This window comes from Moschus berezovskii, chromosome 7 (genome assembly GCF_049115385.1).
Source record: "Moschus berezovskii isolate FMDL1 chromosome 7, NW_MosBer_1.0, whole genome shotgun sequence".
NCBI lineage: Eukaryota > Metazoa > Chordata > Mammalia > Artiodactyla > Moschidae > Moschus > Moschus berezovskii.
The window spans coordinates 22855045-22876518 of NC_142466.1; the positions used below are offsets into that span (position 1 = coordinate 22855045).

General features: G+C 42.2%; 2 protein-coding genes across 3 annotated transcripts in view; one reads left to right on the plus strand and one right to left on the minus strand.

Annotated features, from left to right (window-relative positions):
- MOB3B (MOB kinase activator 3B) overlaps nucleotides 1–21474 on the plus strand; it is a 239754-nt gene that overhangs the window by 3277 nt on the left and 215003 nt on the right. The window lies entirely within an intron of this gene.
- On the minus strand, nucleotides 1757–2509 carry IFNK (interferon kappa). The gene is given in 4 exon segments (XM_055427663.2): nucleotides 1757–1965; nucleotides 1968–2051; nucleotides 2054–2366; nucleotides 2369–2509. Coding segments are annotated over 4 exon segments (747 nt in total).

Sequence of the window (21474 nt, forward strand, 5' to 3'; positions counted from 1 at the left end):
TGTGTCCTTACCTATTTTTCAGTGAGAATATTCTCCTTTTTCTGACTAGTGGTGATCTTAATAAAAGCATCCCATTGTGACTTCTGCCCCTGCTGGTACAATCAGACAAGCTTTATTGACTAGAAGTGCTGATTTTCTTTCCTTCTGCATTATTGCAAACATTTGGCAAGACTCAAGCATCAGTTGCTAAAGTAACTGACATGGTCCCAGGAGAATCATTAAGGAGCTCATGCAAAGGCATTATTAGAGAAATTCATGGAAAGCATCAAATGTATCCTTTCTGCTTTGTAGCTTGCATGTCCCAATTCCTTTATAGCTTGTAATGCTTTTTAAAAATTTACAACACTTACTGATAAGTTATTGTTACTAAATGGATGATATGAACTTGTTTTATTGTCTGATCCTTCTACTGGTAACCAGTATATGGTGATCCACAACTAGTTCTTGTTCTTCTAAACATTTCTTCTAACTTTTGAACTGAGTTTTATCTTAATACTTTCTCAGTATAACTATGTTGGAGTTTAACTATCCAACTATTCAACTGTGGATGAATCTTGAGTCTAAACCGTTTAGCAGCATGCTAAGGAAACAATAGCAAGTAAAGGCCTTCCAAGAGTTGAACTGGATACGCTCTGTGAGGCATTTGGGTAGCCACAATCTGTTAATTCTTGCCTGAAGGTAGATGATTCTGAAATGGGGTAGAAGGGAGAGGGAAAGGTAGAGAAAATTCATTTCAGCTAGAAGGTGAATTAATACAGATGAAGGACCACACAAGAAAATTAAAGAAATAATCTGGGTAATTTAGGTACAAAATAACTTTCAAAAAGATAAAGTATATTAAAGCGTAGTGTATTAGTAAGAAGATAAGTTTATTTAACAAGCGGAAAGTGGCCTTCTAGTTGGGAAGAATCCAGTGTGAAATTCTTCCATAGTCTAACCATAGGTATTTCATTTTAGATGCAAAACAAACAAAGAAAGACAGATATTAAACTTCTCTGCAGCATTTTTTGTGCTTTTAAGTGTCGAAATCACATAATATGTAGTGGGAATGAACAATGCTCTTTGTTTTAGAATCATAAGCTCTTAAAGGCTGAATGAGACTTTAATGGTCATCTCATTCAACCATCTAATAGCATTCGGATCTTCACTCTCTTACAGTAATAAAATACCAACTCACAAACTTTCTATCATTTTAACCAAACCAGACTGAGAAGCAAATGTGTCCAAAATTTCTTTTTTCTTTTTTTAGAGTAGGGAGACAGGACAGGTTTTAACTCTATGGGACCTTGTACAGGCTCTTGTAACATGCTGAACTTTCCTAGAGTAAACAATCTTGGCAGCAAGAGAGTTAAGTCATTGAGGTGTTAGATTTTGCAGTATTCTCTGAGCCGTGTCCTCTGGCCATTGGTTTGAGGGAGTTCAAAAGCAACAAAGCAAGTACAAAAGAGCAAAAGGAAAGAGGAGCAGAGAATAGAAGATGAGAGGTCGAGTCCTCTAAAACTGTCTTCAGGACTTCTAACAATACTCTTGATCACCCAGGGGGTGGTAGGCATCACCTTGTTTAAAGAGATGAATGTGGCTGATGCTGCAAGGCCAAACTTTAGGAAAAAATGACTGTACCCAAACCACCAATAATCCAGTCGAGGGGAGCCACGGGATGGCACAACAAGCCTTAAAAAGAAGATGAAGGAGGAAGAGAAGGAAAAGAAGATTTTGGAGAGAAACGGAATTTTAATTCTTAGAATACATTAATACCTTATCTCCTCCTGAGTAGTGCTGTGACTTTCTGAAAGAAGTAGAAGCATCTTCTGATTCCTACTTGGACAGTCTCCCAGGCACAGTGACTGCGTTTCTTATCTTTGGGGAACCTGTCTATCCTGCTGAAATATCTCCTCAGTTCTAGGTTTCCTGGCTGGAGGACCGGAGCTCCTGAGGGTCTCCTCTCTGGCTGAGAGAGGCTCTTCCCTCTCTCTGGTGTTCTTCCAAGCATTGCTGCAGGCACTGCAGCTGGTGATCAAGTCCCATCTGGACTCGTCTGAGGTGTTTCTCTTCCAGGTGGTTTTGAAGGTGTCTTGAGTGAAGATGTGGAAGGCCCGTCTGGACATTTCATAGAAGGCCTCCTTGATGTTCCTCTTCAGAGGCTGGGTGTGTGAGAGGATCTCTTGGGGCAACTCGAAAGCTTTGCTTTCTTGCAGACACGCTATAATAGGAAATGAATTGCTCATCCTACTCAGAAGTCGAAGATTCTGCCAGGTGACTGTCCTCAGGCGAACATTCAGCGAGTTACAGCCCAGAGAGAGGATGCCAGTGATGAACAGACCCACGAGGCACACCAGCCACACATACTTTCGAATCCCATCAGGCTTGGGGCTCGTTTTTTTTCTCCCTTGCCCATGGAGGTGAAAAATGCACAAGATTCAGAGGTTGACAGTGAGGTTTTAGGTCTGAAGTATTCCTTCGTGTGCCTTTTATACACCTGGGTGTCTTCGGTGGGGAGGAGTTTGTGCATTCATCATTTTATGGTACTCAGGGTTTCAGCTCCTTTGCCTCTGAGGCTTTTTAGATTTGGGGTGACTACGCTGACTTTTGGGCTTCCCTGGTGGCTCAGAGGTTAAAGCGTCTGCCTTCAATGCGGGAGACCCGGGTTCGATCCCTGGGTCGGGAAGATCCCCTGGAGAAGGAAACGGTAACCCACTCCAGTATTCTTGCCTGGAGAATCCCATGGACGGAGAAGCCTGGTAGGCTACAGTCCACGGGGTCGCATAGAGTCGGACACAACTGAGCGACGGAACAGAACAGAACAGAACAGAATGCTGACTTTGGAAGTGCTGTCTTTTTTTTTTTTGAGAAGTGAGCAGAGCATTATGATTGTGTTACCATCGATGGCTAGATGATCCATCCCAGCACGATACAATCGTCAGCACAAGACAGATGCAGACTGTTTCAGAAAGCCCTGAAAGCTACGATTCTATACAGTTGCTCTCCCAACGCTCTTACATAAGAGAGAGCTATCCTCCAAGAAAATATTTTTTTGTACCTGGCCCTATAGCCAAACCTCTTCTCTCACAGAGTTAATTAAAGACGTTGATCAAATGATATGATTATTTGATTGCAAGGACACTAGAACATAACATGGTGGAGGGTTTTTTTCCAGGCTTGTTAAACTTCTGTATTTGGATATTTTCTCTTTTATTTGAGTTTTTTGTGTCTCAAGAAAGATGAAAAACAGAGTGGATCATTGAGCATGGCACTTGTCACATAGACTAGACCAGCTTAGTTTTGTATTGCCACTCGAAAATGTTGGAACTCTCCAGCTGTCCTTTCCTGCAGTGAAACCTGAACCAGCACTTACCATCCCCACCTAGCATTTTGTAAGCCTTTGATCTCTTTCTTAGAAATCCTCCAGGGGCTTGTATACTGGGGAATATTTTTGTGCCTCATTAACTTCTCTCTTGTAGTATCTAAACTTTTAGATGTGGTTTAGTAGTATTTTGAAGTTTAGTTTAATTTTCTTTCTTGCTGAGAAGCTCTGTGTGCTGTGATTTTTTGTTCTTGTTTATTTTTGAGGAGGTATGTGAGTAGGTGCGGAGAAGGCAATGGCACCCCACTCCAGTACTCTTGCCTGGAAAATCCCATGGACGGAGGAGCCTGGTAGGCTGCAGTCCATGGGGTTGCTAAGAGTCGGACATGACTGAGCGACTTCACTTTCACTTTTCACTTTCATGCATTGGAGAAGGAAATGGCAGCCCACTCCAGTGTTCTTGCCTGGAGAATCCCAGGGATGGGGGAGCCTGGAGGGCTGCCCTCTATGGGGTCGCACAGAGTCGGACACGACTTAAGCGACTTAGGAGCAGCAGCAGCAGCAGCAGTGAGTAGGTGATCACCCACTTTCGCCAAACTAATTCACACCTGGACCAATATTCCTGGGGTAATAAGGGGTGTCCACCATTTATGATTTTCACTTTCTTTGACCAGGTAAGCTTCTTCTGGTATTGTCAAAGAAAATGGATTTTTTTTTTCCTCCAGGAACCTGAAATGGGATGCCATTAGAGAAGGCTAGTTTTAATTACCACCTTAAAAAATGCATTAATTTTTAATAAAATCATTTTAGAATAGTGAGCAACCACAGTTCCTCAAGCATGGCAGACTTTGACTGGAAATTTGGCTTAAAATGTTCATGTCTAAATTAATTGGCTGCACCAAGGACTAATTGTAGACAAGTGAGATTTCTTAAAAATCCTCACTTTTTGGACTGATTTATTTTGAGAAGAAAACCTACTACATCTGTTACTTTATATGCTCTCTCTGTATAAACTCTGATTTTGCAGAGATATTTTGTGGGATGACTAACTTAGAAAAATAATTGGGAAAATGAGGCCTTTTATATAGGATTATAAACTGACACAGACTTCTTGGAGAGCAAAATGGTAATATATATCAAAAGCCTGAAAAATGTACATGATCTTTGACTCAGCAGTTCTCCCTCTAGGAGTTTAAGAAATAATGATGGATGTCTATAAGGGCTAACCTGTCAGGAAGTTCATCACAGCAAAAAACTGAAAACAATTAAAATGTTCAGCAGTAGGTACTTGGTTAAGTAAATCATCAGTAGAAAATTTCTGTGCAAGCATTCAAAATTATGCTGTGGGATTATACTTGGTTACTTGGATGGACAAGCTTTGCAGCTTAAAAGCAAGTTTACATGGTAGTATGTAGAGTCTGTTAAATATAAACACATGCATATATATACAGAAAAAGAATCTAGATGTATGTGTGCTACAAACATTAAGAAAAATAATTAAGAAGTACGAACTATGCATTTATAAACTCTGTGTCTATGTATGCATAACAATAAATGTATGTTTATAAAATGCCAATGTCATCTGAAGGCCAGACCTCCTTCCATACTTCACACTAGTTCTTATTCCTAAGGCTTCTTGCTTTATCTCAGTCAGAACTGCTTGTTCATCTTTTGGGCTCTTACAGTGCTTTGTCCTCCTTAATTCTGGCTTTTTAAAGTAAATAATTGTGTGAGTGCTGAACTCCCAATTTTGTGTCCCCTCCACCTCTGCCCACTCAGGGTACTTAGCATAGTTCCTGCTGCTCTGAGACAGTTTCGTTGTACTAACCAAGCTAAGAGTTTGTTCATTTGAACTTCTGTGCTAATAGGTTCTGCCAGTGGGTGATGGAGGTGGCTGGAAATTTGCCTGTTGTCCACCACCTTGAAGGTCCCTGTAGTTTCTGTCAGGGACAGTTTTTTCACCTTATCCCCCTTCCCTCAGATTTCCTCCCTTTATTGGCATTCCACATTTTATCCTCATTTATTCAAAACCGTATTTTTTACATCTACTACATGCCAGTCACAGGCTAGTTCTTGAAGAAGGAGGAGTAAGATAAGTCCATGACCTCAAGGAGCCCATGGTTGAAGAAGCCAGCGTGTTGTGAGCGTTTTGGGTACAGGAGTAATTCCTAGGTCTTTGTTAGAGCGTGTGCCTCATTCCTCAGGTGCTCATGATGTTGGCAGTATTCACGACAAGAAAGAAAAGATGACTGACGTGCATGTGTCTGCCTCTTCCACCATTAGAATTGCCTGATTTAACAAATAAAAGTATAGAAGACCCATGCAATATTTGGGATGTACCTGTACTAAAAAGACTTCCCTGGTGGCTCAGATGATAAAGTGAAAAGTGAAAGTGAAGTTGCTCAGTCATGTCCGACTCTTTGCGACCCCATGAACTGTAGCCTGCCAGGCTCCTCCGTCCATAGGATTTTCCAGGCAAGAATACTGGAGTGGGTTTCCATTTCCTTCTTCAGGGCATCTTCCTGACCCAGGGATTGAAGCAGGGTCTCCCGTGCTGCAGGCAGTCTCTTTACCATCTGAGCCACCAGAGAAGCCCAACTCAGTCATGAAGGCTTCCGCAGGAAACTCCCTCTGCTAACTGTCTGCCTCTCGCACAGGCGCATTCGATTGTGTTTCTCTGCGCTGGTTTTACTTGTGCACCCTTCCCTGACACCTGTGCACACTCCGAAGAGGGTCCCTGCCATGTGAAGACAAAATAGTACACACACACATATAGTCACACATAATTGTCATGATCAGAAGCATCATTGGGTGATCAGTGTTGGCCATGCCTCTCTTCTGTAAAAGCCATGCCATCTGACTCCATCTCAAAATAGAATGAGAAAGTCAAAAAGAATGACAGTGTAAGGAAGTGTTTTTATTCCAGAATTTGTGTGCCACAACTGCCCAGTCTGTCGCTGTGGGCTATGTGTTCGCATGCTAACATTGTTCCATAGGGCTTCCTAGTTTGGAGCTAGTGGTAAAGAACCCACCTGCCAATGCAGGAGACATAAGAAACGCACATTTGATTCCTGGGTGGAGAAGATCCCTTGGAGGAGGGCATGGCAACCCACTCCAGTATTCTTGTTTGGAGAATCTCATGGACAGAGGAGCCTGGCAGACTGCAGTCCATGGGCTCTCAAAGAGTTGGACAGAACTGAAGTGACTTAGCATGCGTCGTTCCATGATATCTGCTCTAATTTCTCTAGATCGGGGGAAAGGTAATTATCAGGGCTGTCCTGTTGTCAGTGGAACTGTGTGAATTTGACGTGGGGATGACATGGTTACTGGTAACGGGTGAGACACGATTTGACAAAGTGAAGATGAGACATCTCAGTCTAGACGAGATAGCCGTGACTCACTCATGGGCATTTGGCATCGTACAGTAAGATTGATAGCGCTCCAGGAAAAGGCAAGTGTTGAACCAGAGTGAACCTAGCATGTTGATCATACACGTTACGTTACACAGTGCGTGTAAGTTAGTCATTGCGTTTGTGGGGTCACTAGGTGATGGAGCCCAGTAGGGAGCTCGAAGATGGGAAACCTTGTTGTATCCATTCCTCTCACTGCTTTCCACGTGGCGTGTAGACCATGGCCACCACAAAGTCATGTGGAACTGTTTAAGCCCAGACCAACCCTGATGCTGTGACAACTTGGTGTTTCATCCATTTCCACGGCCTCCCACATTGGGGTCCGCCTCTCCCCGGGTCCTTTCTTGGTGGTTCTTCTCTTGATGATGTACCTGATATAGAAACTTACAGTGACTACACAAGTAATAGGTGGATGTGTTCACATTGTAAAAATTTAAACACTTCAGATAAAATGAAAGCTGGCTTGCCAGCTCCACTCCCCATCATGTCTCTTTCCCCTGCGGTAACCAGTTATCAATGTGGTAGGTCCTTGCTTGATATCTGCCTCCCCACCAAACACTAAGTTCTGTGAGCACACGTCCAACAACTGGCTTGTCCGCTGCTCATTCTTGAATGCCCACAGGGCCCACAGACATGCAGAGACACCTGGACCACTTCCTTGCTGATCTATAGCAATGGAGTAGGGAGACTTGCACTTATGTTTTGAAAATTACCATAACAGGATTGTAAAGATTGTGACATGCCTTGAAATTCAAGCCTGGAACTTGTATCTCTGTGACTGTATCTTTGATATCATTTGGATATGATATGATTTTTTAAATGTGCGATATTATAAATTCTTAGTGAATATGAAGCCCAGGGTAAAATGGCTCCCCAGACCTGGATCAGACAGGTCCAGTCCCTTTCACAGCACCCTGCACATACTAAGTACTCAGTGATTATCTGTTGGATGACTGAGGGAAGATAATGAAGCCGTGTCGCTCAGTGACAGGGAAGTTATTTAGTGGTTTTAGCTCTTCTGGTGTCGAGATGTGGGGCAGGAAGTCAGGTGCGGGGGAGATTTGAGAAGTTCACAGAATGGTAGATGGCAGCCGAACCATTCATTCCGCATCCCCCCCTCCTTCCATTGCTCTGTCTGTGGGATCCCCGGGGCTGGTTAGGTCATGAACACCAACATACCTCCATGCCGGTAGTATCACATAGTTCTGTGTCATTTGGTTGACTCATACATATTTGCCTCCAGACAAGACATATATCTTACTCAGTTTTGCATGCATGATGCCTCTTCAATAAAGACATCAATGTTTGTTGAATAGAAGCCTGCCAGGTGACATTTTTATGCTTCTTAAGTTTGGGTGTTAACTGGTGCTGAAAAAACTGATGAGTGGTCCTAGAATCGTGACTTTCCCCCTCCCCTGAATGTTGTCGCTTCTCTGTATCATTTGCTTCCAGGGATCGTCACTTTACCACATCACCCTTAGGGAGGCTGAGTGGACAGACTTCCCGCTGGCTGTCTTTCACAGCCCAGCTTCAAATGATGCATACAGTAACTTCCTCCACAGGGCTCCTTGGAGCTTTTAGAAAAGGATCCCTGATGAAAAGAGACTTCATCTGGTGAAATAAGGATGTATGTAAATAAACATTCACCATCGGTAAAACCTACCCTCAGTTTGGGGTTCATCAGAACAGCTTCCATCCGAATCCTTGTTCCATTCTTGGTTGCTCTTGGTTCATTTGAACACTAACGGGGCTTTCACTTTTGAGGTGGTGGTAAGCATTTCAGATGAGAAGAGGTCACCTCCCAGAATAACCCTTTCTTTTACCCACTGAATAGATGTGGATTTCTCCCCAGACCGTATCCGAATATGCCTGTAGTTTGGAAAATCAGTGGGAGTGGAGTGAGAGATGGACAGAGATGTCCTCTTGTCTTGGATAAAAATTTTAAAAGGAATTGCCATGGCAGAAAGAAGGGTAGTGTGTTTTTAAAATTCCTGTCAATTTGCATGTGGTCATAAGATTTCCTAACATTAAAGAACAAAGAAAGGCATTATTATATTATTATGGAAAAATTTAAGTGGACTTATCTTTGACAGAAAATTCACATGCTCCAAATTTAAGGCTTTTTTTTTTTTAGTCTGAGCAATGCCTGGTTTTGGGGATGGTGTCTAGAATAATCTAGTAGAGCCATGGTGTGCCATGCCGAGGGGGCTTTTTTCTTCCTGACAACTCTCCTGCCTCTAGCTAACCTGTGAAGTACAGACTCTAAATCCTAGAATTTAGGGTTGGAAGGGCACTGAGAGATTGACTTGGGGTTAGAGGGATAAAATGACTTGCCCAAGGTCACAGTGGTACTTGGGGGTAAAGTCAGAGAGGGCAGTTAATTCATTTAAACCTAAAATCAAAGGCTTTCCCTCCTCTTTTCCCTCCTTTGTGATCTCCCAGCATACGCCCCTCATGAAACATGCCAGATATGTATCTGTGAGTTCTTGGCAGATGTCAATGGGACTGAAAGTTGGCTTGGTTATTTCACTTCTGCCAGTTGGGGCTACAAGTGTTGGAGAATGTAGTATTGATAGTTTCCCAGGACTGCTGTAGTAAATTTCCATGAACAATGTGGCTTACAACAATAGAAATTTATTCCCTAGTAATACTGGACAGAGAGACCTGGCGTGCTGTGATTCATGGGGTCGCAAAGAGTCGGACACGACTGAGCCACTGAACTGAACTGAATAGTTCTGGAGGCTAGAAGTCCAAAATTAAAGTGTCATTAGGGCTGTGTTCCTGCCAACCCTTCAAGGGAAGACTCTTACCTCTTCTAGCTTCTGGTTAGTGCTGGAAATTCTCGGTGTTCCTTGCCTGTAGACATATCACTCCAGTCTCTGCTTCCATAGTCAGATGAACTTGTCCATGTTTTTGTGTGTCCCCATGTCTTCCAGACATTGCCTTTGGTATTCTTTGGTAAGCATAGTTACTAATTACAGTAAAAATACTATTTATGTAGTAGATACTAAGTACCAACTGTTTTTGTAAATTATCTTTGATTCTCATAGCCTCTATACAATGTATTAATAGATGTTGTTCAGTTCAGTTGCTCAGTTGTGTCTGACTTTTTGCGACCCCATGGATTGCAGCATGCCAGGCCTCCCTGTCCATCACCAACTCCCAGAGCTTGCTCAAACCCATGTGCATCAAGTCAGTGATGCCATCCAACCATCTCATCCTCTGTTGTCACCTTCTCTTCCTGCCTTCCATCTTTCCCAGCATTAGGGTCTTTTACAATGAGTCAGTTCTTCGCATCAGGTGGCTAAAGAATTGGAGTTTCAGCTTCAACATCAGTTCTTCCAATGAATATTCAAGACTGATTTCCTTTAGGATGGACTGATTGGATCTCCTTCCAGTCCAAGGGACTCTTAAGAGTCTTCTCCAACACCACAGTTCAAAAGCATCAATTCTTTGATTCTTGGCTTTCTTTATGGTCCAACTCTGACATCCATACATGACTACTGGAAAAACCATAGCTTTGACTATACGGACCTTTGTCAGCAAAGTAATATCTCTGCTTTTTAATATGCTGTCTAGGTTGGTCATAGCTAATAGATGTTATTAACCTCAGTTTAAAGAGAAGGAAACGGAAACTTGGAAGTATTAGGTGACTTGCCTGATATCACGTATCTGGAAATCCACAGAATTAGGTTTCAAACCCAGGTCTGTCTGAACCCAAGTTGTATATTTTCAAGATGTAGGGGTTATAAAGGTTTGGTATAAAATCCACTGTGTGTGTATTTCATTCCCAAAAGGATTTGAAGAAGCTTATAAATACATATATGGGCTTCTCAGGTAGCTCAGTGGTAAAGAATCTGCCTGCCAATGCAGGAGATGTGTGTTCCATCCCTGGGTTGAGAAGATCCCCTGGAGGAAGAGATGGCAACCCACTCCAGTATTCTTGCCTGGGAAATCCCATGGACACAGGAGCCTGGCACGCTACAGCACATGGGGTCACAAAAGAGTCAGATGCAACTAAGCCACTGAGCATACATACATAAATATATATAACACAGGAGAATAAAAACAGTTAAAGAAATTAGAGTTGAGAGAAAACAAGAGCAAGGAAACAAGATGAAGTCAGGTGCGGTCTGAACATAAGTGTGCTTGTCATAATGTCTAGTGTCGTTATGGAAGAGAGATTTCAAATCAGTCTCTAGGCTTTCTAGAAGTGAGGCGGAACTATACCCTGCTTCCCTAGTATCTCAGATGGTAAAGCGTCTGCCTGCAATGCAGGAGACTGGAGTTCGAACCCTGGGTCTGGAAGATCTCCTGGAGAAGGCAATGGCAACCCACTCCAGTACTCTTGCCTGGAGAATTTCACGGACAGAGGAGTCTGGCAGTCTACAGTCAGTGGGGTTGCAAAGAATCGGACATGACTCAGTGACTAACACACACACAAAGTAACCACAGTATCCAAGAGATAAAACAAACGAGCAGCAAATTAAATCCTCAGTAGAGGCAAAGCTCTTCTTTTTTTCTTTTTTGTGTATTGGCCATATAACATGGCATCTGAGATCTTAGTTCCCCGACTAGGGATCACACCTGCATCCCCTGCATTGGGAGCTCATAAGCTTAACCACTGGACTACCACGGAAGTCCCAAAGCAAAGCTCTTCTTGGTGCTGAGTCCTGGGGGGCAGTTTTTCCTCCAGTCTCTCTGAAAGAGAATGCTGTAGGATTTTCTGGACAAAGACCCCAGCAACTTCCTTACAGGAGTAACTGTCACCACCATCACCACCACATGTATTGCAAGGCTGAATTTTTTTTTCAAAAATTAATAATTAATTAATTTTGGCTGTGCTGGATCTTTGTTGCTGTGCGTGGACTTTCTTTAGTTGCCGCAAGCCAGGGCTACTCTGTCGTTGCAGTCCTCAGGTTTCTCCTTGCCATGGCTTCTCTTGAACTGGAGCACAGACTCAGTAGTTGTGATGCATGGGCTTAGTAGACCCCGCGGCATGTAGAATCTTCCTGGACCAGGGATCTAACCCATGTCCCCTGCATTGTCAGAGAAGGGGACTGCACCACCAGAGAAGTCCTAAGGCTGAATCTTGTAACCTCCCTCGGTTCAGGTGGATGTTTCATGGCCAGTGCAAAGTTTCTTGCAGGCTTTCTGCAGCAGCTTGTTGAGTTTTCTCTGTCGAGCTGTGGAACGGAGTTCATGAGTTCTGGATTGGGATAGCGTTTCTTCATCAGGGCTCCAAGTGTGGAAAAGTGTAGTCACACGTGTTGGCATTCCCAGGACATTCAGTGTGGAGAAACTGCCCTGACATTTCCAGAATCCCTGCCCAGATCCAGTTCTGTGTTTCCTATTGAACATACAGAGGGACTTTGGGAAAAACTGTTTATAGGCATGGCTCTCTTCCATTTAGTCAGAACTGGAAACACAAACTATTTTGTCATGTTGACCCAGTGCCTTCAGCAAAAGTGAAGTGTGTGTTGGACTTCCATGTAGTTGTGGGCTTGCTTTGCCACACTCCTCTAAGGGTGATAGTTCTGGATGTGGGAACTCAGGCAGCCTGTGGTTTGACTCTGCATTGAGGGGACTTTTTTTCTGTTCTGAGAAAGCTTCTTTGTAAGTTGGACAGCTTAAAATTCAAAGTGAAGATAGCCTTATGCCCCCAAATACTGTAGATAATTAAATGTTAAGACATCCTCTTAGAACTATTAATTTTGTAAACTCAAACATTTTTTGTATAAGAATAGAACCCACACATGGATGGCCTCAATGCTAAAACTTTATATTTCCAGGAATTGTGCACTTAAGGGAGCAGAAATTGGCATTACCCTATAACCATCCCCACTGGGAGAGGGCAGTAATACTCATTGTTAAATGTGATAAGACGGTTTCTCATGGAAGATCCATGGGACATTGAATGCTAAAATTATCTGTTCCCTCAAATTTCATCCATCCATCCATTCATTCATCTTTGAGGATATGATGCCTGAAACAAGATAGTGTAAAAGATAAAGCGGTGAAGAGGTTCGTGTCTTCATAGAGTGTCCAGATTTTCAGACAGTGAAGAGTACAGTTTCAGTAAATCTTTCATCCAACTTTTTATTGATGGGCAGGGCTGTGTTCCCTCCCTGTTGTTTGACCTGAGGCCAAACTATGGTGGAAGTAATGAAGATAATGGCGACCTCCTTCAAAGGTCCCATGTACACACACTCCAGTGTTCTTGCCTGGAGAATCCCAGGGACTGCAGAACCTGGTGGGCTGCCATCTACAGGGTCACACAGAGTTGGAAACGACTGAAGCGACTTAGCAGCAGCAGCAGAACACACTGCTGCCCTCAGTGCCCCCGACCCTGCCGCAGGCCACTGGTGACCCGTGCATCTGCCAGAGACTCTTGCATTAAAGATTTACTGAACATGGCCCTGCCCGTCAGAACAAGACTCAGTTTCCCTTTCAGTCAGTCTCTTCCATCAGGAAGCTTCCATAACCATCAGAGGGCAGAGAGAATGAAAACCATAATCACAGAAAACTAACCAAACTGATCACATGGATCAGCCTTATCTAACTCAATGAAACTATGAGCTATGCTGTGTGGGGCCACCCAAGATGGACAGGTCATGGTGGAGGGTTCTGACAGAATGTGGTCCACTGGAGAAGGGAATGGCAAACCACTTCAGTATTCTTGCCTTGAGAACCCCATGAACAGTAAGAAAAGGCAAAGAGATAGGACACTGAAAGATGAACCCCAGGTCAGTAGGTGCCCAGTATGCTACTGGAGATCAGTGGAGAAATAACTCCAGAAAGAACGAAGAGATGGAGCCAAAGCAAAAACAACACCCAATTGTGGATGTGACTGGTAATGGAAGTAAAGTCCAGTGCTGTAAAGAACAATATTGTATAGGAACCTGAAATGTTAGGTCCATGAATCAAGGCAAATTGGAAGTGGACAAAGAGGAAATGGTAAGAGTGAACCTTGACATTTTAGGAATCAGTGAACTAAAATGGACTGGAATGGGTGAATTTAACTCAGATGACCATCATATCTACTACTGTGGGCAAGAATCCCTTAGAAGAAATGGAATAGCCTTTATAGTCAACAAAAGAGTTTGAAATGCAGTACTTGGATGCAGTCTCAAAAATGACAGAGTGATCTCTGTTCGTTTCCAAGGCAACCATTCAGGATCACAGTAATCCAAGTCTGTGCCCTGACCAGTAATGCTGAAGAAGCTGAAGTTGAATAGTTCTATGAAGACCTACAAGACCTTCTAGAACTAACACCCAAAAAAGATGTCCTTTTCGTTAGAGGGGACTGGGATGCAAGAGTAGGAAGTCAAGAAACACCTGGAGTGACAGGCAAATTTGGCCTTCGAGTACAAAACAAAGCAGGTCAAAGTCTAACAGAGTTTTGTCAAGAGAACGCATTGGTCATAGCAAACACCCTCTTCCAACAACACAAGAGAAGACTCTACACATGGACATCACCAGATGGTCAATACCAAAATAAGATTGATTATATTCTTTGCAGGTGAAGATGAAGAAGCTCTATATAGTCAGCAAAAACAAGACTGGGATCTGACTGTGGCTCAGATCATGAACTCCTTCTTGCCAAATTCAGACTTAAATTGAAGAAAATAGGGGAAAACACTAGCTCATTCAGGTATGACATAAATAAAATCCCTTATGATTATACAGTAGAAGTGAGAAATAGATTCAAGGGATTAGATCTGATGGAGTGCCTGAAGAACTATGGATGGAGGTTTGTGACTTTGTACAGGAGGTAGTGATCAAGACCATCCCCAAGAAAAAGGAATGCAAAAAGGCAAACTGGTTGTCTGAGGAAGACTTACAAATAGCTGAGAAAAGAAGAGAAGCAAAAGGCAAAGGAGAAAACGAAACATGTACCCATCTGAATGCAGAGTTCCAAAGAATAGCAAAGTGAGATAAGAAAGCCTTCCTCAGTGATCAATGCACAGAAATAGAGGAAAACAACAGAATAGGAAAGACTTGAGATCTCTTCAAGAAAATTAGAGATACCAAGGGAACATTTCATGCAACGATGGGCTCAATAAAGGACAGAAATGGTATGAACCTAAGAGAAGCAGAAGATATTAAAAGGAGATGGCAAGAATACACAGAAGAATTATACAAAAAAAGATCTTCATGACCCAGATAACCACGATGTTGTGATCACTCAGAGCCAGACATAGAGCCAGACATCCTGGAATGTGAAGTCAAGTGGGCCTTAGGAAGCATCACAACGAGCAAAGCTAGTGGAGATGATGGAATTCCAGTTGAGCTATTTCAGATCCTAAAAGAGGATGCTGTGAAAGTGCTGCACTCAATATGCCAGTAAATTTGGAAAACTCAGCAGTGGCCACAGGACTGGAAAAGGTCAGTTTTCTTTTCAATCCCAAAGAAAAGGCAATGCCAAAGAATGCTCAAACTACCGCACAATTGCACTCACGTCACTCGCTAGCAAGGTAATACTCAAATTCTCCAAGCCAGACTTTAGCAGTATGTGAACTGTGAACTTTCATGTGTTCAAGCTGCATTTAGAAAAGGCAGAAGAACCAGAAATCAAATTGCCAACATCTGCTAGATCATCGAAAAAGCAAGAGAGTTCCAGAAAAACATCAACTTTTGCTTTATTGACTATGCCAAAGCTTTTGACTGTGTGGACCACAACAAACTGTGAAAATTCTGAAAGAGATGGGAATCCCAGACCACCTGACCTGCCTCCCGAGAAACATGTATGCAGGTCAGGAAGCAACAGTTAGAACTGGACATGAAACAACAGACTGGTTCCAAATCGAGAAATGAGTGCATCAAGGCTGTATATTGTCACCCTGCTTACTTAACTTATATGCAGAATACATCATGAGAATTACTGGGCTGGATGAAGCACAAGCTGGAATCAAGATTGCTGAGAGAAATATCAATAACCTCATATACGCAGATGACACCACCCTTATGGCAGAAAGCGAAGAAGAACTAAAGAGCCTCATGATGAAAGTGAAAGAGGATTCTGAAAAAGTTGGCTTAAAACTCAACATTCAGAAAACTAAGATCATGGCATCCGGTCCCATCACTTCATGGCAAACAGATGGGGAAACAGTTTGGGGACAGTGACAGACTTTATTTTGGGGGGCTTCAAAATCATTGCCGATGGTGACTGCAGCCATGAAATTAAAAGACACTTGCTCCTTGGAAGAAAAGCTATGACCAACCTAGACAGCATATTAAAAAGCAGAGATATTACTTTGCTGACAAAGGTCCGTATAGTCAAAGCTATAGTTTTTCCAGTAATCATGGAAAAACTATATGAATGCTAGAGTTGGACTAGCAAATACTGTATGGATGTGAGAGTTGGACTATAAGAAAGCTGAGCACCAAAGAATTGATGATTTTGAACTGTGGTGTTGGAGAATACTCTTGAGAGTCCCTTGGACTGCAAGGAGATCCAACCAGTCCATCCTAAAGGAAATCAGTCCTGAATAGGAAGGATTGATGCTGAAGGGGAAACTCCAATACTTTGGCCACCTGATGCGAAGAGCTGACTCATTTGAAAAGACCCTGATGCTGGGAAAGATTGAGGGCAGGAGGAGAAGTGGACGATAGATGATGAGATGGTTGGATGGCATCACTGACTCAATAGACATGACTTTGAGTAAGCTCTTGGAGTTGGTGATGGACAGGGAAGCCTGGCGAGCTGCAGTCCATGGGTCGCAAAGAGTTGGACACGACTAAGCGACTGAACTGAACTGAACTGAAAAAATACAGGGTGTTACAGATGTTATGAAGGAAATTTACAGGACAAGAGGGTATTTGCAGAGGTGATGGATGAATTGAGACTTGAAGGATGAGGAAAAATCCGCAGTCTAAAATCTGGAGGGTGGGCATTTTGGGCAATGAGAACAGTAGGTTCAAAAACTCTCATGGGAAAGAGCTTGTAATATTCAAGAAACACAAAGGAGACTGGTTGTATTGGAGTGAAGAGGGTGGGGTAATTGGTCAAGGATATGGACAGGGAGGCTGGCGTGCCGTGATTCACGGGGTTGCGGAGAGTCGGACACGACTGAGCGACTGAGCTGAACTGAACTGAACTGAACTGATATTGGGGTTGGATAGGGCATGGCAGGCCGTGACAGATTTCCAATTTTATTCTAAGATTAGTGTAGATACATGAAAGAATGTTAAGCAAGAGAATGGCATCATGTGACTCATGCTTTGAAGAGATCACTTTGGGGACTCCTCACTCGGAGCTGTTTGGAGAAGGGGGAAGAATGGAAGCAGCGAGCCTAGGATGAGAGCAGATATTTCAGCAGGCCGGGGTAGAGTTATGAAGGCCTATATAAAGTTGGAAGCAGTGGCGATGGAGGGAATAAGATGATTTGAGAAAAGCTGTTTATGATGTATTTGGGTTCAGGCTAACACCTGTGAGCACCAAAGGCAGTGTTCCAGAAACACTGTAGATATCCATTTGATTATAGGGTCTTTACTGAAATAACATGGTCGTTTTTTGATAGCCAGTAAGTAATCTCATTTGGCATTACATTTTTAACTGGATGGCCTTCAACTAGGGTAGGTCCCTTATACTTCGGACAACAAAATAAATAATTTACTTCATTTGACCTGGGTTGGGATTCAAGCTTGAATTTCCCAGGTTTAGCTTGAGGCTTAAGTTTCTGAGTGTCCCCTGATACACAGAAATAATGCATACCCCTGTATGCTTCAGCCTTTTTAAATAAAACCACGCGTCTCTTGATCAATTTAAATCATGGATTACTATCTATAGTCAAATCATAATGGAATATATAATTACTATAATCATACAGTTCTGAAGTTAAGAAAGAGATTGTAATATGTTAATTACAAAATATAGATGAAAGTCTGTATAAATCTAACAACTCCTATTTTTTCCAGTTTGGTTTTTCTAAAACGTCTCAGAAATGTCTAGTTGTCAAAAGTGTCAGTCTGTATTCTGACACAAACTATACTACCATGAAGCATAGGTATTTGACAGGCTGGGTCAAGATGTTCTTGTCACTAAACTCAAGCAATGACAGACTTTTCTTGTGTTACAGAAACAGTTTTAAATGAAATGATTATTTTGCATTTCAAGGTTTTCAGGAACGTTTTTCTTAAACTTTTGGTACTTCTGATGGTTTACCTGGAGTAGAAGCTAGACTGCAATGTTATCTTAGTTCTAGATTACCAGCTACTTTTAAAATAATTAATTAATTTTTGGATTTTTGTCTGCACTAGGTCTCCGTTGCTGCATAAAGGCTTTCTCTGGTTACAGCAAGTGGGGGCTACTCTCTAATGGCAGTGCTCGGGCTTCTCATTGTGCTTGCTTCTCTTGTTGCAGAACTTGGGCTCTAGGGTGCTTGGGATTCAGTAGGTGAGGTGTGTGGTGCACAAGCGTAGCATGTGGAATCTTCCCAGACCAGGGATAGAACATGTGTCCCCTACATTCGCAGGTGGCTTCTTAACCACTGGACCACCAGGGAAGATCCTAATTTAATCAGCTAATTTAATAAGCACATCCAAAAACATAGAATGGCTCGAACCTGATTGGAGTTTCTCACTCATATGTAGTTAGGAACTTGCAAGAAATCTATTTTTGTGGAAAGATAGTTTCAAACTATACTTGAGTGAGAAATACTCATGTGCTGAGGTTGGCTTTTTTCCTCAAGAAGTGATCAGGCATCATACATTTCCATCTTGTGGTTCTGCTATCTCCCTTGTGGTTTCCAAGGTTTCTGAGCTTATGTTTATCAAGCTAGGCAAATGGCAAGAGCTGGAGGGATGTGCATGGGAGCATTGTATGGGTTAGGCTTGAAGGAACACACATCACTTCCAGTCACATCCCATTGTCAGGGACTTAGTCACATAGTCAGAGCTAAGAGTGAGGGCTGCCAGGAAATTTAATTCAGCCATGTGCCCAGGAAGATGAGGGACTGTATTGATGAACAGCAAGCCCATCTCTGCCATGCTTCTGATCCATTTGGAGAAAGTCTAGCCATCGGGATGTGTTGGCACTGGTTTGAATTGGCTTGGGGATTGGGCTGGCATGAGGGGACACATTGTAGAGACCCAATAAACTTTTTTTTTTTTTAATACACTTGAAGATAATTGGAGTTGTCACCCACAGGTAGCTTTCTAGTAAGGTTACTTATTTTCTGAAGAGTAGAACAAGAGGTGTTGTTGAAATAGAAGATTCTTATTTTTTTTCCCCAAGGGCAATACAAATAAGAAAAGAAATGATTAATTTGTGTCTTTTTTTTTAAAGCATGTTTTCCTTGCAAGAAATCTATTTTTGTGGAAAGATACTGTCATTTGCTTTTTTTAAACAAACAAAAAAACAGAACCCTTGGACCTTATTTCCCAGCGGGATCAACATGGAGAAGATAATCCTTCAGTACCATCCATAGCTAATACTGCATTGTATGTTAACCATTCATCACGCATAGTATGACCAAGTTTGCAAACATTATTTCACTTTAACACCAAAAGAATCTGGCAAGATCCCATTTTATAGTTTTGAGGAACCAAGGCTGCAAAAAGTTGCATAATTGGCAAGTGCCGAGCAAAACTAAGGTCTGCCTGATCTTCTGTTAAGCTGCACTTCAGTGAAAATAAGTGTCTTGAGTATATCATGTTTTTCCTTCTTTCTTTTTTTAAATGGAGAAGAAAATCTGTCACCTAAATAACATCATAGCCATAACTTCTCAGAAGCCTGACTTCTCATAAAATAGGTTGAACACACTTGGGTCATTTTTCCTGTCCGAACAACAAGACAATTTCTGACTCCCTGTGGTCAGTTTAGATGCTGGAAGCTGTTTATGTCCAGTTTGGTTGGACATGGGGGACCAGACATGGAGGACCAGACAGACATAGGGACCAGACGGATTCCAGGGTGTGGCTGAAATTCATTTCTGGCTTCTGTGGCAGAGGGAGGCAAAAGCACTGCTGGCCCTGTGAGAAGGGGCGAGAGCTGGGGCCTGCCAGGGCCTCTGCACCAGAGTGTCTCAGGGCTACTCCAAGTGAGCTAGTTCAGGTCAGCTTGGGGATCCTGATGCAGAGACGGGCTGTGTGTCGGACCAGAGCATCCTGCAATTAGAAATGGGGCAATGTCAGCACAGCATCTTCAGGTCCGGAAAGTACTCAGATCTGTCTTCTGTAAGTTGGTTTCATGAAACACTAATTTTGCAAGAAGTTCCATGAAAAAAGCTTTTTGTGATTCAAGAAATTTAGAAAACTTTATATGTTCAGTGTAGACTCACAGTGTGTATTAGCATATTATAAACCTCCAAAAGCTTACAGCAAGACACCTGTTAAGCTTGTTTAAACCATGATATGACAAGTTTATTTGACTATGTACTTTAAACATTTTTATTTTTTTACTTTACTGGTGATTCTTAACCACTGGGCCACCAGGGAAGTCCGACCATATACTTTTTGAAAAAAAATCACACAGGAATATCCTGAGGAGCCAGCGTTTAGGGGAATGAGGAGTCAGAGCCTTTGTGAAACACTAGTCTAAACGGGGCATAAAATGCAACTAAAGACCCCCCCACGCCACAACAAAGATCAGAGAGCCCGCATGCCACAGCTAAGACCCAGCACAGCCAAATAACGTTATTTTTAAAATAATTAAAATAATAACCACTTATTATCAATTATTATAAATTAACATAAATTATTAATAAGTTTGATTAATAATTAATTAAAGTAAATTTATAAATAAATAAAAGAAGATGACATTAAAAGATACATAAATCTAAGGCCCAAATATCAGTGCAACTTCAAATCAGTGGAGGATTATGAAATTACTCTCTTATTAGGGCAACATAGGCTGTGATAGTGATGGAATTATAACCCCAGTGATTTCTTTGGTTTTAAACAGAAGAGGGATATGAAAAACTCACACCTTCTATATTGTAAAATGCCTTTTGCTCCTCTTTTTTTTGTTTTGTTTTCTTCTCCCTTTTCTTTCTCCAATACCACATAAGCTTCTTGCTGCCATCAAGTCACTTGAAATTGTCATGTTTATTCTTTTCAGAAGATATGTTGAAATTCCACTGAAAGGAAGATAAAGATATTAGTAAAGTACATATTGTACAAAAGATGTTTCATAAATTTATCGGGCTAATAATTTTATTTGATGTGTCTTTAAATTGGGGGAACTGGAAATACATCCTCCCTTCCTTCCTTCCTGCCTGCCTGCCTGCCTGTAGCCAATATATGTTGACATTAAGGCTTGGGATGAGAACTACAAAACTCAATGGTCAAGATGAAATAGGATGACCTGGCACAGTGCCTACCATGTAGCAGACATACAATAATTTTTGACTGTTGTGATTATGGAAAATGTGATAGATGAGAAGAGACCTCAGGTGCATGGAGGGGGCACATACCCGGGTCTGGGCTTGGCATGTGTCGGTCCTCTCGGACAGATGATTTGTTCAGGTGAGGGACAGTTGAAAGGTAGATAATGGTTATAAAATGTGTGAAATCTAAATGAAGAGTGTCTTAATTACAGCTGTTGAAATAAGATTCCAAGATTCTAGGAGGAAATCAAATTAGTGGTCTCAAGTTTCGGTCTGATTCTCCTGCGGTTCCTCCAAAATTTCCAGTGATTCCTAAGAAACACTACGGTGACTCAAACAGCCCAGACAGCAGAGCTCTGACCACAGCCTAGAACACACCGATACTAAGGCAACGACCACTCTTTTCTCTGCTTTCGTGATGACAGCCCATTTG